This window comes from Neodiprion virginianus, chromosome 3, assembly GCF_021901495.1.
Source record: "Neodiprion virginianus isolate iyNeoVirg1 chromosome 3, iyNeoVirg1.1, whole genome shotgun sequence".
In the NCBI taxonomy this organism is placed as follows: domain Eukaryota; kingdom Metazoa; phylum Arthropoda; class Insecta; order Hymenoptera; family Diprionidae; genus Neodiprion; species Neodiprion virginianus.
In genome coordinates this window covers 22,816,714-22,833,268 of record NC_060879.1, presented here as the reverse complement: position 1 = coordinate 22,833,268, position 16,555 = coordinate 22,816,714, and the positions used below count along the sequence as shown (strand labels likewise).

Here is a 16,555-nt window from a genome sequence, read left to right as displayed (position 1 = left end):
AAGAATGGATAACTCTGTCTATATTAATTAAATTTCAACTCTTGATACTTTGCAGTATTACAATTCACGTTAATTTCTTCAAAGTTCTGATCTTTTTTTGAATCTCCATAAACAATTTGGAGGTTGGCGCACATGTTGCAATGCATTGTGTCTTGGTACTTTAAGAAGCTACACAGGATTGTGGTCCTAGGTTCTGTAACTAGTTTGAATTTTTATTCGTCCAGTCCAGCAGCCTAGGTCACTTGGAAAATATTTTTCAAATTTGAATTAAAAATAAATACATTTCAGTAAAAAATAGTAACATTAAAATAATTCTGAAACATTCAATGCAAAATGAATTATTTTTCTACTTCAGAATAAATTGAAGCAGATGAGCTTGTAAAATATAAATATATTAACACTGTATCAAGGTTCACCGATTTTCAAACAATCCTAGAGTTGCGAATTAACGATTTGAAAAAAAGAGCCTCGTTATACAAACATAACGAATTTCAATCCCGTCAGCTCTAAGCTATTTGCAGAATAAGTTTCTTTTGTTATGACGGAAAATATATATATTACTTTAAATGTGACCCGCTGTAATTCAGGCAATTAACGATCTTTTGACTTTACATTTTGGAAAAATACTTGTGAATTGTGTTCAGAAATAGTCTGTGTGTCAAGAAATTATAAACTTTGATACTCAATGGTAACTTATTTCACTCGTATACCTATAAATTGTTGTCTCAATCACACTTCGATGCACTATAATACTCTGGAAGATTAGCAATATGTAATTAGGCTGAAACTTTTAATGAACAAAATGTTCGCAAGGTATATAGAGATCTGTTTTTGAAACTTTCGTTTTCATTGATCCCGCCTTTAAAAAAAATCCATATAATCCATTCCACACAAATTGAACTGCTTAACATTTTGAAAACTGTTGTATTTGGATTTGCTTCATGCAATGATAATTTCATATATAATATGCAAGATATCTTAGAGGCTATTTTACTTTAAATCAGTAACGATGTATTCAATAAAATCTATATCGCACAGCTGAAACTAGTTTATTAACTTTGATGCCTAATTTTAAATTCGACGCTCTCAAGTTACTAACAAACTTATTTAGATTTTTTGTGGTATTATATGCACAATTAACACTGTTCAATTAACCACAATAGCTATGTAATACTAACAGTGCTGGAAACAAAACTGGATGAGACTGCCGAGTCTTGTCTCGGTTACAAAAAAACTTCAATTTTTACCTGGTCTCGGGCTTAATGGAAAAAACTCAATTCTCATTTCTAGTCTTTCTCCTGCCTTGGTATGGTCTTGGTCATGCTTGGTGATTCCTCGGCATTCAACTATATAAATTTCGAATTTTTTATATAAGTGCATCGGTTGGTTCTATGTAAATTTTGGTTTTGATGGATGAGAAAAAACCTGGTATATTTATATAAAATTAAAAGTATTTTAATAGAAAATATCTGTAACTTGGAGAAATTTATGCAATTTTAGGAATATGAAGTTATATTATGCATTACAGTTTTCCTTTGAACACTGACTAATATTGACGAGACTTCAGGACAATCTTGACAATCTTGGTATCGTCCCGAATTTTTCCACTGTGATCTTATTTTGGTCTCGTTCTGAAAGTCAAGACAAAACTGAGACGAGACCAAGTTTAAGGTTGTTCTTGTGTCCAACACTAAATATTAATAATATCATTTGAATTTTTGCATGTATTATATTATTTGCTGTTTCAGTACTCGATAATTCAGTCACACACTTATGTAACAGTCATTTTATAACAATGTTCTTCTCAAAACAGTGAATTAGGGATTTTGTTTTATTTTACCGGACAACGAGATCTTGTATTATTTCCTAGATAATGAACTTTGAGTTTACGGTGGCTACATTGTTCGAAAAATTACTGCATCACAAAGTAGACATGTTAACTTCGTGAAGTACAAAATGTACTAGAATTTACAAGGAATGTAATTTGTAAAATCCTTTGACACTTGTGAGTCATTTTTACTTACGTAATGGTACTTGACCCACTCTGGAGTATAAATGTAGAAACATTTTTATTTTTCTTAATAATCTTGGTTCGTATTTTCTTTGGTTCAGCACCCATTGGTTATTTTACCTTCCGTGGGACTTGCTACACACACATCTATTGGCAACATCATATGGTACGTTTTCACTGACGTTTTCACAACCATCCTTTCAAAAAATTTATACAATAACAATTTATCAGTGACTGATTGTTGCTTTTTCTTTCGTGATGGTGTCGTTTTTGTAATCCATCTTCTCCACTTTTAAGAAAAACTGTATCTTCTATTAACATTGTTTATTGTTACTTGAATGCATGCACTTAACCGAATTTATTGGCAAAGAGAAATTTTGATTCTCAAATTTATTCTTCTCTAAAATAATCATTATATCATAGTAATTAGTTTTAAACCTCAGTTCTCTGCATTGTTTAAGAAAAATAGTTAATCTTTTGTAATTATAGACGCAGTTAACCACCTTATTATGTAAATCTAGTCGTAGATGCGGGCCCAATTTCTTTGTCCCTTCTATTTTCGATTGATTGCTTTACAGTATCGCAAATTTCTTTTTTAAGACAACATTTTGTAATACAGACTAGGAAAAGTAATCACACTTGACTGTGTGAACAGCAAGAACTGCTAGTTATTTTTGGGTAGATTATGAATTAAAGTTTTACCTTCGGTTTAGCTCTCAGTTTTTTTGAATCTGTATCCACAAAGATCAGTAATTGTTTTTTGTCGTTAGTCAAAGATGTCACAATCAGGAGATGGGCTACATACTCCGGGCTATTTGTCTTGGAGGAAATTGCAACTAAGCAGAGCCAAACTCAAAGCTTCCAGTAAGACTTCAGCTTTGCTTTCTGGTTTTGCCATGGTAAGATTTAATTAATCATCGTTGAACTGATGTAGCGAAACTGATAATGAGACATTCGATGCATAATTTTGAAAAAATCTCAGGTTATGTAGTTATAGCTTATATACTTTTCTGAAAAAATGAACAGTTCATGCTATACAACTTCACTCAATCATAAAGAAAATGCACGATGCGGATAATTTCTCGATTCTTCGTTTTTTTTTTTTTTTTTTTCTCAAGTCAAATTTTTTACTGATAGGACTTTAAAAATATTTTTGTACTTGTAAAATTCTATCAATGACTGTGCCGATATATAATAAGGAGATGAAAATGAAAAAATGCATCTTCAATTGTAGCATTACATAACAGGCTTATTAATAATTTATGACTGACACACGTCATTAATTGGGATAACAGGTTCTGATGATTAACGTGTACATTTTGAATGTATCCATATAATTACAGGAAATCAGTAATGTAGATAAATCAAATTATACATATAGTACATTCTTATTGGATGTAAGCCATTGAAGAGAATTCATGATTGAAATGTGTTTACACAAACTGAAAATATGTACCTTCCATTTGTGTACCGATCTTGCAGTTTCAAATAGGTAGTTTCGAAGATACATGTAATAATGTCAACAATTCTATTGGCGTGTATAAATATAATGGAGAATTGAAAGTAAAATAGGCAAACACACCACGTAAATAGAAAATTTGATGGACAGGTGGCCATGGTTGAAGTACAGCTGGATAAGGATACAACAGTGCCGAAATCAATGCTGATTGGGTTCGCAATCTGCACAACATTACTGGTGTCTGTTCACATGCTGGCACTCATGATATCCACTTGCATCCTTCCAAACATCGAAGCAATATGCAATCTTCACAGTATTAGTCTCGTCCACGAATCGCCACACGAACGACTTCACTGGTACATTGAAATTGCCTGGGCATTTTCAACACTGCTAGGATTATTGTTATTTTTGTTAGAGATTGCAATTTTGTGTTGGGTCAAATTCTACGAAGTTGAGAAGGCTGCGTCGTGGGCAGCGTGTGTAGTTTTAATCCCGGTGTTGATTGTCTTTCTGGCATTTGCAATACACTTTTACAGAAGCTTAGTGGCACACAAATACGAAGTCACTGCAAGTGGCATTAGAGAACTGGAATTGCTCAAAGAACAAATAGAATCCGCAGACCTTGAAGGCCGAAATGGAATGAACCCATTGCAAAGTACCATTCATATTGTATGAGGCATTCTTTGAGGTTACTTTCTGAGATTTTATGGCGTTGTTGTACTGTCCTCAGAAACATAGAATAAAATAAAAAAAACTTAAAAGACGGAAGGGGAAGATATAATTTTCTCAAACTAAATATTGGGCAACACAGAAGTTGAGTTACATTTCTGAAACTGTAATTGTGTGTTGAATACATTTTGCTGCGTAAGGTGGCGTTATCAATTTAAGACACTTGGGTATTTGCATTCGAAGCAAAAAATTATTTTTATATACGTATAGTCCAGAAAAACACGAAATCATTGGATCGCATTATTTCTTTTTTTTTTAAGAAAGATTATTGCGGGTATTACAAGCAATTTAAGTTCACCGGTTTTGTAATAATTATAGATATACCTAACCTGATCTACTTCAGCGTGGATGACGTCATATTATTATAGTTTTAAGACTGCTGTATTTTCGAAAATTTTTATTTAATGAGACCAAAAAAAAAAAGAACGAATACGACCTAGCTATTTTTAGTTTCATTTAAATACGTACGTACAATTTTTCCATGCAAAGACCTTATTCTACAATTCATATAGTTTATTTCTGATAGTTAAAGATTATTCTAAATAGGTAAGAAAAGTCATAAAAGTACGCAAACCCCGGCCTATTACAGTAAAAATAATGATAATATATTGTAACAGTGTAGGAAATATTTTTTTCACTCATACAAAAACGTCGCGATTGACATTTCAAGCTTTCTTTGAATAATATAAAGTGCACGGAATTCTTCAATTGATTAAGAAGTGAAACTGGTTATAACGACAGTAAAAATGTATCCAGAATTGTGAAACATTTGAATATAATGAATAATTCGTCAGTGACACTTCCATAGTGATTGTTTGTAGAATTAATTGGCTAACTTCGTTTCAGTTTCTTCTTTGTAGGGAGCAATTTGAGGCACATGTGTTCCCTTTGTTGGTGAATTTTGCAAGTTCAGCAGTGAAGAATAACTAGAATTAAACCTGAAGAGCATTAAAATCTATTCTTAATTAACGTCAGAATCATGAAAACTATTAGAAAAATTCCAAATGTCATTATTATCGCCATTTTCTCATGTGCGTTTCGTTGGGCCACCGAATTCTTGGATTATTGCCACATCAGCCTGTAGTCCTCATGTTGGGGCTTGAATATTGCCAGAGTTGTTTTGAGACGCTTCTTTCAACGGTCGAACGGTCTTTATTTACTGTTACCGTGGACTGTAATTTCTCATAAACTTCAAAAACAAAAGATCCAGTAACACAAAAGCTATAAAAAAACATCAACTTAATTTTTCTTACCGTGGCTAAAAATCTGGCTTCTTTCTTCGCTTTTCATCGAGCATGAATCAACTGCGTAGATCTGTGTAAAGGTTTCTTAAAATAGGCTCTGAGATGTGATATTATTATATATATATTTTTTTTTCCTTGTAAATTACCTTGAATGGCCGTTTGTAGATCAACTTTTTTTTAGGAAATTTAAGATCAGAAGTGCAATTCTATAATTCCAGTAGTTGGCTGAAGTCATAAGTGAACGTCGTGCCACTTGTTACCTGGCTGCGACTCGCTAGTGTAAAGTTAAAGACTATTAATAACTTATACGGAATTACACGGCAGGGGGATATATTAAACAGGTTTCGAATTACCGTCAAATACGTCTGCTTAAAATGGTCAAATTGTTTCTAGTATTAGTTGGAATATGTTAGTCTAAAAACATGTTTACTTTTGCACAGTATTGGTTGCCAGTCTATTACGACGTAATTTGTTATATATTTTGACTCTAAAATATACATTTCATTGAATCTCAAACCAATTACAAAATACACATGTAAATTGTAATGGAAACAAAAGCAATACACGTGCAAACTATTGATCATCAAAATGTTACAAATTTAAAATCAACCTAACTAATAATATTTAAGTGCGGATATTTTACATGATAATTAACTTTATATCGTTATTGACACTTTATAAAATATTTGCATTAATGATAGTCGTCATATAGTTAATATTTTCCGTTACATAGTTAATATTTTTAACGCTAAGAAATTGGACAGAAAAGCGGAATTCCGATGATCCTAGCAGTATGTTTTGTTAAGGATGTTGAGGTTTTACAGTCCTGTAAAAAAATAAGTCGAAAAAAAGTTTAGCAGTAGGTACGAGATTGAAATCAAGTTAATTAAGCTGAATTTATACAGGAAATGTCTTCCCAATAGTAATATAAAATAAATAAATAAAACCGCAAATTCGGATAAAGAAAGTGTAGTTATTAATAATTCAAAATAAGTCACGTTTTTTCTTTCGTTTTCTCAGTAGTAAAATCGTATCATTTGTCCAACATCAATGGATCAGAGCTTATTTTGTTCGTGTTTGGATATTCTGCAAATCACCTGAAATAATGTTCGAGTAGTGTTACCATTATTTGAATCAAGCATAAGTTTAGTAATTATCACCTTTAATGATATGGTGCACAACATTTTTGTGATAAACTGAGATCCAACCCTAAAAATACATCTCAGGCAATTTGTGAGGTATTCATTCGCGGAAATAATCGGCCGTGATTCATCGAAATTTGATAAATAATACGGTTTTAATACAACTAAACGAAACGACAATATGATCTTTTCAAAATTATTAATAACCAAACTTTGTTAATTTGAGTTTACAGACTCTGGCATGCATATATACGGATCATTTTTACGGTTTTACATACGTAAGTCTGTGTACGAATAATTTTCTTATTTAACACGAGCAGAGCTTATGCGTTTTTTTTTTGCTTGTGTTCTGTACATAAAGTAATCGTTTCTACAGAAGTAGAAAAAAAGAGCATTGGAGTAGAGAAAATTTTACTTTTACATTACAGTACTAAACAGTGCTCTTTTTTCTACTCCGCTATGACAAAAAATTAGTGAACCACACTTTTGTTACATAAAGTATCGTGCGCACCATGGGAGGCAAAGTCTTTTTTATCACATGTGCTCGTATTGCCTTTGGATCGCGCATTCCATAAAATACAAATGAAGTAACTTTGCTTGAATTATTAAACGCTCAATTTTATTTTACTAATTTTTATACTACAGGCCTGTACTTTCTTAACATCCTTAAGCACCGTTTCATAAGTTTACGGGCCATAGAGTATTTGATGGCAATAGTTTTTAATCCTTTTGGTATATAATACATTTCCCCATTGGACTGAAAAAGTCTTCCACTTTTAATATTTGTTTTTACGCAAGGGAGAGTCTCTGCCGTAATAAGCTTTACGAAAGACTTCACACGTAGTCTAGTGGAAGCTCTGATTCGGCGATTTTCAATATCTTATTTGCTCAGTTGCATCTTATGAAAAAAACATCGTGATATATGGATAGTTGACAATCTTAATTTCGCTTGCGTAGTGATTAAACAAGCGATTTAATTATTGAAATGCATTTGAATCACTGTAAAATATTAATGTTATTAAAACATTCCCATTTGTGCATAGTGACTTATCTTTAAGACGAGAAAAATATTGGCTAACACAGAACCCATTAAACGTATGCCTCACATGTTATAATTGAATCTTAAATTCATTATGTAAAATTGCTTGTCTTTTGGTATGGAATTAAAATGTAAAAATACTTTTGCAACAATGACATTGTCGATGAATGATTTGCTCTGAAAGCAAGTTATCTCTAAAACTTGTTGTTAATTATTGTTTATACTGACAAATTAGTCCGTCACACGAAATGCCTATCTTCATGATTATAGAAGAAATCACTAATTTTAATGCATGTACATTTGTCTTTTGAAGACTTTGAAATTACAGAAAAATTATAGGCAAGATATAAAGTTACATTCACAATTCATCTTAGACGCAATAAACCTATTTAAATTTAATTATGTTTATTGAAAGATCATGCCACATTATTGCGCTACTCACCCAAACACAATTAATTCTTACGTGCTAGTATATTTTATGTTCGTGGTTTAGCCATTTTTACTAGTGACTTATCAAACGTGTACACTCTATTTGAAGAAATATCAGAATCAAAAAACACTTGATAAAACAGAATGTGCGTGTGTAAACGGATTTGAATTAAATTTGATAAGAGTAAATTCATTCAAAACCGTATCTTTGAACAAAGTAAAATATGTTAAAACCTGCGAACGTCCACTAAAAAGTCAATGAGTTACTAACATTACCTTTGGAATATTTATATTAGTGTAACGTGGTTGGATACCGAACGCATATTATCTGTATTATTGTAATGAATCATAATATTACTCGCCCTAAAATAAATTCCTTGCATTTCATCTGCAATGATTCCTTTTACTTTCCATATGCAAAGTCTCACCAGATCTTTGTGTCGTTGCCGAGTGTTTTCAACATCACATAGTATGTACATTTTTTTTGGTTGCTTGAAAAGAAATTCGGTTTGTCAGAAAGCTTATAGAATCCTAAGCGAATTTGTTTTATTTATTCTCTACCTCAGTGATTGTAGCGCATTGCGATTTCGGTACAGAATTCACAAAATATCAACGGGATTACAAAAGGAGATAGATTTTTAATGAATTCTCAGGCTTGCAAGTTTTAATGTTTGTAACTTGAAGCGTTCCAAAGTAAGTGTAGATTGGAAAAATTAATTTTACACAGTGTTCAATTCTCTCTGAAAAATATACCGTGAGATCCTCGTATCGGAGAATAAGTTTGAAGACAAAGCAAATCGCGTTAAACGAAGCAATTTTGGCATTATTTGCGGTAAAATGACCGTTGATGTGTCTTCGCAATTCGCGTCATAGCGTCATAGAAGTAGCATTTCATCAAATAGTTATTTCGCGATTTTGAACAGTCATTACGGACAGTCAAAGGGTAAACAGTGATGCCTTTATCCCTCCAAAATTACTTACGGGAGCGAATAAAAATTTGAATTTTATCCAATAAAACTTTACACCCAAGGTACGAAAACTACCGCAGTAGAACTCCTGTATATTCGAACCACCTAAATTCGACTTCCCCTACTTTGGAAGCGTTAATACGTAAAACTGCTTGCTTCCGCTTGCTTCCATGCATGAAGTGACGCGTTTCAAACGGGGCTCGCTTTCCTCGTGCCGCTAACTTTACATTCGGCAAAATCGCCACCTTTCCGCCCTTGATACACAATGTAATATTTTAGGTCGAAGACAGAAAAATTGCCTTGTCGAAATTGGTATAACGTTATTTCTTTCTTAAATGGCCCATTTTGCCCACCTCTTTCCTATTTTTGTTCGGATTTCATGCCGAAATGTATTTTTGTGTGAAATATAACAGATGATATTATAAAACTGAAAATGAAAAAATTTTTTTGCCATGTTTCTGTATCAGTATTTCTCTGGAATGCGCTTTGGACGGTCTTTCTGGGCCATAATTTTTTTTTTGTACAACATAAAAGAGATAATACGCGTTAATTGATGGGGTGCTAATATACATTTGTCACTTTTTTTTTTTTTTTTTTTATTTCAGAAAAGTGGCTTTTGCATATCCTACAACTGGTGGTACAGTAATCGGTTTTTGAGGCTTTTTTTTATACCACAAGTAAGCATTTTTGCGTGGTCTAATGGTCCGAATGAACGAGTCCGTAAGTGCAGGGCACTGCCATTAACCTCACGCCTTTCGTGCACTTTTGATTGCTTTCGAAGAATATCGATACACACTGTCTTTAGCACTCTTCAGTCAACGCACAATGGCAAAAGTGACAAAGTCGGCAATTCGCTACGTCGTGCCTGCCTCACATGCTTGAAATGACGAGTCAAAGGGGTCGCAGAAAAATACATTTCAAGCGTTATTGACATTTTTTGAAATTCCGTTTAAATGCACAGGGAGCCCATTATACCCACCTCTCCTCTATATAAAAAAAAAAAAAACGTGTTCAATTAAATGCCCTATCTCCGAATTCAATGCTCGACGAAAAAAAACGTGGAGCATCAAATTCGAAGATAAGGCATTTAATTCACTCTGAATTATTACATGGAAACATTTCAACTATATTCAAGTCCGGTTCGAATTATAACTATTTCATACGTGATAATGCCACGATCTTCAAGTAAAAACCAAAAAGAACTCCTTATATCGGAGTGCTTTGTTTTTTCATAATGTTATTCGTGCGTGAGGAAGCCACATCTTTTTTGTACGTTAATTATCGTGTTTGAGGTGTTGTTTTCTCTTCATTAACGATGGGAAAACATTACAAACGGAGTAGTCATGGTCGGATCGACGATTTATGTAAAGTGGTTGAGAAATTGAAACATTGCCGTCGCAGTTCTATTAGTTCTTTCAGTTTATCTTCTTAACGAAGCATGGCCGTTGTTAGAGGTAGAAGCCGTCGTTTCTATTACCACGACGGAAGCTTCGATATGCTTGAGTAAATTGAAATTATTTTGTCCTCTGAATATTTTGTGTTGTAAGCACAAGTTTGTTGGTGATAACGTGTGTGACCTTAAAAAAAAAAAATTTCCCGTGTTATTTAAATGGAAAAATAATTAAGAGCTCATATTGGCGCCAAAATTTTTATTCTTAGGTATACTATCAATTTTTGGACACCACAAGAAAGAAAAATTCGTCTTTTTTTGAAACACCCTAGTATATATGGGTATATAAATTTATGTCTTGATAACCTTTGTGATAATTGTTTATGCATAAGACTGTCAAGATTGTTTCGGTATTGAGGGTTTACTTAAACTTATCAATTTGTTTCGACAACATCAGAGGAAGTGAAAGCTACGCGTAGGTTAACTTTGTTTTGACAAATATTTGAGGTTTCGAAATTCGTGTCTTGAAGCAAATATGCTAATTATCCAAGGGCCGATTCGAGAGAAAGATTTATATAAATGTGAATTCTACGCCGCCCGTTCCAAATCAAATGTCTGCTTCCTACCAGGATTGCCTAGACTTCGATTAGGAAGTGTTACCGATTAATCGATTGATCGATAGAGTGAAAAAAGAATCGACCCAAATCTAATATGAAAAATATAATATATCAGGAATAGATTATAAGTTCCTACTCACAGTGCTTCCACCGTTTTCATCTATTATTAATTAACTGAAGACAAACAATGTATTCAACTTTTAATAATCAATACATTTTTTTAGACGCTATAAGAAAGAAATCGCGCTTGATTGAATTAATTGCCCTCTCCGACAAATCAAGTTTACAATATGGAGCAGTAAATATAATCATTTCGTCAAATCGCGTGTAGTTTTTAATCGTGCCAAATAGATTTAATAGAAACGGATTCAATTGTAATTAATAAATTTGTTCCCTCAATGATGGTTTCTTACTTCATAATTTCAATGTATTTGTATTTACTCATATATCATATCGTCGTACCGTCGACACGATATATTATTAGCATGAAGTTAGGAACGTCACTGTCACGATTCATGTTTAGGAAAAACCGTCACTTCGCACCTTTAGGAATGTGTGAAAATTAGTAGACCACGATAAACAAGATATAATTTTATTTTGAAATAACCAACTCTTTGAAAGTCATTCTGATATTGCGGATTTGTGATTTTTTTACCTGATGCTTCGTTACGTTAACGTAACTAACTTCAGCCTCGCGAGATGTTGGCTTTGTAATAGAAATGTTATACGTGTATATACCTATAATTTGAAATAACGTAACATCGGAAAAATCCAGTTCCAAGTGCTCAGCTTCGAATTAGTAATCTAATCAATTATTACGGTATGACAAATCCATAACGACGATGAAGATTTTCTCAACCGAACCTCAATATGGCGAGTGTACGGAACCTGTTACTCGAATGATCTCCCGCCTTTAGAAACTCATCGCGTTAGTTTTATGTTGTGAATAAAATTATCCGCGGAGGTACGAAGAATAAAGAAAAATAAAAAACTTTGCCGAACGTTGATGCTTTCACGTATTATTTTCATCCACACTCATCGGCGACAAGCGATGCCGAGTTATACTATACGGCTGGTGCAGTGGGGCTCTCGATTCCAAACGAAACGGCAACGCGCTCGGTTCTCCTCGATAGTTGCGGATGAAAAGTAGTCTAAGATTGACCGTCAACGATACCAATCGTTGAGTGGAGCGGTAGTAAATCGGTGCTCGGAACTCCGGGTAAACGTTGGTGTATAAATACGGCGAAATTGTATTTTTATTTATTTTTTTCATTTTTTTTTTTTTTTATCGAATACCCACATACTGCTAGGAACGTTATATTATAATGCCCAGTTAATTACTATTCACGGTAGAGAATTTTAGGGAATATAAATCAATTTTAAACAGTGAATGATTATTGCATAGTACAAATCTGTGAGGATGGCGTCGAAGCTTGGATTACCCGACGATCAAGTCTTCGCTCTGATGAAGGTGAGTCGGTAATTTTTGTACACACAACGTTTCGCATCGATGATAAATAATGTCTCTTCATTTTATTTTAACACCATGCAGCTACGCGTTTGTGGGACGCAGACATGCGAGGTGTTGTACGCGTGTTACGAATCGATGTAATAATAATACGTATAGTTGTGTTATAAGTGATAGTATGAGTAGTAATTGTAGTAGTAGTGTGAAAGGTAACGCAAAACGGACTTGGTTTGCATACTTTCAACTCTACTTATCCATCCGTCGGCCTCCTTTAGCGAATTTTAACGTACCTTCTGCTCGTTTCTTTTCTTCGCTTGTTTTATATCTGGACATTATCTGCTTTCATAAGTTCCTTTACCTATACTTCGATAACTATTTTTTGACACGTTGCCTTCTCTTTCCGCAATATCAGCGCTAAAATAATGAACAACAGATATTATCTCGTATCAAATTCGAAGTTGATACGATAGCTGTAGATTTTATGCCTGGATAATTGGTCTCTTCTTGTTTTTTTTACTTTGATTATTTCGAAAAATGATCACCGACACTGAGATACATGTGTCTTTAGCTAAACACTCAACTTCTAATTTACTCACGCTCAAGTGCCGATAGTACAAGCTTCAATTTTTACACGTCTTGTGGATGATTTTTGTGCAATTTTACGTTTGTTTAACCTACATCTGACGAAATTGTAGAATACCGCAAGTATAATATTGACAACACTGTTGGATGTGCCTGCACAAGTTGCGTAACGTAATTTTTTTCTTTCTACAGCAATAGGAAAACCTGATTCTTTTTAATCGATATAGACGTGTTATAGATGGATATATATATTTATATACATACACGTGTATCGAACCTGAAGGACGAAGCAAATTATAAATTCAAGAAAAAGTAAAAGAGACGCGTGAAAAAATGTGCCATAAAAAAATTCCATCAAGGATTTACACAACATGTTTCTATGTAATATATAAACACGTCGAGAGTGTCTACATATATTATACATAGGTATATAAATCTATTGCGGCTTTGACCGACAGTCTTATTATACTAATTGCCCAGGCCCATGAATACACAAAGGTATGCAAACAATGGTGTACGCACGCTATTACATACTTTACATGGAATTGTAGGGTATTTAAATAAACTAAGTAAGGTGACGGTACAATTAATTGTTCGTTGCAACCGAATACAATTTTACATACAGATTTGCGCTAATGATAAATAGATGGGATTAACACAGTAATCAAGGTCACAAAACTTGTTATTATATCCTATTACTGCGGTTTGAATTTTTTCTGTTCGTTATTCGCGTTTTTCGTGAACCTTGATTTCAAGTAATTCTCTTGTAATTGCTGATAGGAATTAACGGAAAAAAGTATTAGGTACGTAACCAGCGCTGTGCAGTTATTCGATCAAACTTAGACTTCGGTTGATCGATTTGGCGAAAAAAGGGTCGATCAAAAAGGCTGATTAATCGGATGAATAACTAATCTGTTAATCGAAGAGGCCGATTAATCGAATAAATGAACAAGACGATTAGTTGAAAGGACAAGTTAATCAATTAATTAATAAGGCTGTTTATTTTTCAATTAATCACGTAATCGCAATATTCTGCATTATATAGTGACGACGAATATCTGGAACTTAAAACTCTGTCAATGATCGTGGCAGAGCCTATCTCTTACGTTACTTAAACGCGATAGAAAGATTAGCAAAATTTTTGGATGTCAAGAACGAAGTGCATAATTTTTGGCTGTACGACTCAAGTCGAATGGCCGATAAATTTAATCAAAAAGTTCCAAGATTTATTGAGAAACTTTCAAATAAATTTTGCAGAGTATATAATTTGTGAGAAAAAAAGAAATTTGTAAGAAATGAATTTACACCGGCAAACCTAGACCTTGTGAAAATGTCCAGTCATTGTACCAACTGTACGATGAGTGATATTAAAAAAAATGTGAAACAATTCTCATTTTGCAAGGACGATAGAAAAATATAGCCATGGGAAAAAAATCTAAAATAAAAATTAAATAAATTTTGCGAGATTTTTCATGTCTTGCATTTTAATTGCGAAACACATACGTTGCCGAAATATTTCACAAAGTATATTTATGCCACGGGATATGACTCAATTGCGACACGACTTGTGGTTAGCCGAGCGTGTATAGGGAGTCTCCCGTATCCACGTATCTGCAACATTTATGTTGTAATATTATGTAATCCTTTCGACTACGCGACGTCTATTCGAACGAATATTTGCTGTGTAATTCTTATACGCAGACTACGAATATGGATATGGATGTTGCGTACACCTCAGTATCTTTGTTCTTATTTACGTTTATGGAGGTTACTTGGCGCAATATTAATAAATTGATTTTATTACATTACGAGGTAGTTGTGTACTTGTCCGCAGTGATTCTGAGACGGCTAATTTTTTGGACAAATTGATTACGTTCGTAACGCAGAATCAATCCTCAGCTCTAGCTCCACCGCCACAGCATAACGCAACTGGCATTTGTTCGTATTTTTAGGTTAGATTCGACGATTATGAGATACGTTATGTTTGACTGATTCTGCAATGTCAACGTAACCGTCTCGTCGAAAAAATTAGCCATCTTAGAATCGCTGCAGCCAAGTGTACGTCAAGTATTCATTAAATTATTGCATTCATAAACTCCGGAGATCTCTTCAAAAATAAAAAGACAGAAAATACTAAAATTGTAAACAAATGCTTTATATAACGGGAACATGTTTTACACATTTTTTCACACGTGTTTCCCGTACATAAAGTACCCGTTTCTATGAAAGTTGAGTGAGTCTGTCAATGCGCATGCGCGGAGTACTGAAAAGAACACTTTTAAGCCCTAGGAGTTAAAAGTGGTCCTTTCGGTACTGCGCTCATGCGCGGTCGCGAACAAATCTGACATTGCGCGATCCTAACCTCAATTTCGTGCTCCGCGAAAGAACGCATATCATACTCTTGTAAAAAGAATCGTGTGCAATAAGGAGCCAACGGTCTTTTCGCCTCGTGTATATGTAATATTCGTCTTCGGCTTGCACAAGCATATAATATTCGCCTTCGACTCGTATGCGTGCTCACCCGCGACTCATATTGCAATCTTACGCTCGGCCCGGAAAGACCGAGTGTGCCTCCTTGTTACAACACAATATACTATCGAATCTTAGTAGCTCGCAATCTTGTAACAAATAGTCTGAATAAAACGAGCTATCGTAGAGCAAAATTAAACGAATTAAACGAAGTTGGATTTTTAATCGCTTCGAAGCGATCTAAAATGAAGCATCGATGTCTAAGTTTTTGTTTAAAATTTCGGTATTTTATATATATTTGTCGTATTCTTGAAGAGGTCTTCGTACCTTACGAATATAGTAAGATACCCAATGTTCGACTATATCGTAATGAAATTAATAAAGAGCATCAATTTTTGGTCAACAATCTCTATAATCGAGAGAATATCACAGATAAACGCGTTGTACAAACATATTAATCAGGATTTTTTAGTTACATGCACAAACTTAAGAGTCCCGGGATTTTGTCGGCAGATTCAACTTCCTTCTTTCGAATCTATAATTGCACTAAAAGAACATACTGCAATAATTGCCCCGAAGCGTAAAAGTTCCGCTTATCTTTTTTCAATTACCGTTACTTTCGAGCGTTCTCGCAAATTTGCATAATAACGCTGCGATGAATTTACACTTGCAAACCTTGATTCGCGGTAAATACTCGGAGGATTTTACGAGTGCAATGCTATCAGCGTCTGGCCGTTACTCTTATTGCTAGTATCAAATCGAACGACTTATCTTTACAGGCTTGTCGTTCGTCAATTACACCGCGATATCTATAGCGATAAGAAAGTTTACGAAATATTTAAATTCGCAAATAATTAATATTTAGATCTCATTATTATTGAACGTATGATTTCAATTCTGTATACCATCGATCTTTAGTAATATACACACGTTATGGTGTGATATTGAGGCAATATCCCGCTAGTATAAAGTAATTGCGGTAACCATGCAGACTTTCACTTGGCTTTC

General features: G+C 33.8%; 1 protein-coding gene and 1 long non-coding RNA gene across 5 annotated transcripts in view; one reads left to right on the top strand and one right to left on the bottom strand.

The window, feature by feature from the left end:
- The window catches only part of LOC124301617 (SEC14-like protein 2), a 34,157-nt gene that overhangs the window by 4,198 nt on the left and 13,404 nt on the right, over positions 1-16,555 (top strand). For 2 of the 4 annotated variants that reach the window (XM_046756913.1, XM_046756914.1), the window contains exon 3: positions 2,782-2,910. In XM_046756913.1, the coding sequence (XP_046612869.1) occupies positions 2,782-2,910 (129 nt within the window). Of the gene's footprint in view, positions 1-2,112; positions 2,178-2,781; positions 2,911-12,093; positions 12,500-16,555 lie in introns of those variants that run through there. The other 2 variants (XM_046756915.1, XM_046756917.1) reach the window with 2 other exon arrangements.
- On the bottom strand, positions 10,144-13,234 carry LOC124301619 (uncharacterized). The gene is made up of 3 exons (XR_006907515.1): positions 13,175-13,234; positions 12,787-12,910; positions 10,144-10,598 (listed from the first exon to the last, which is right to left on the bottom strand). It is a non-coding gene; the product is annotated as an uncharacterized LOC124301619 (long non-coding RNA).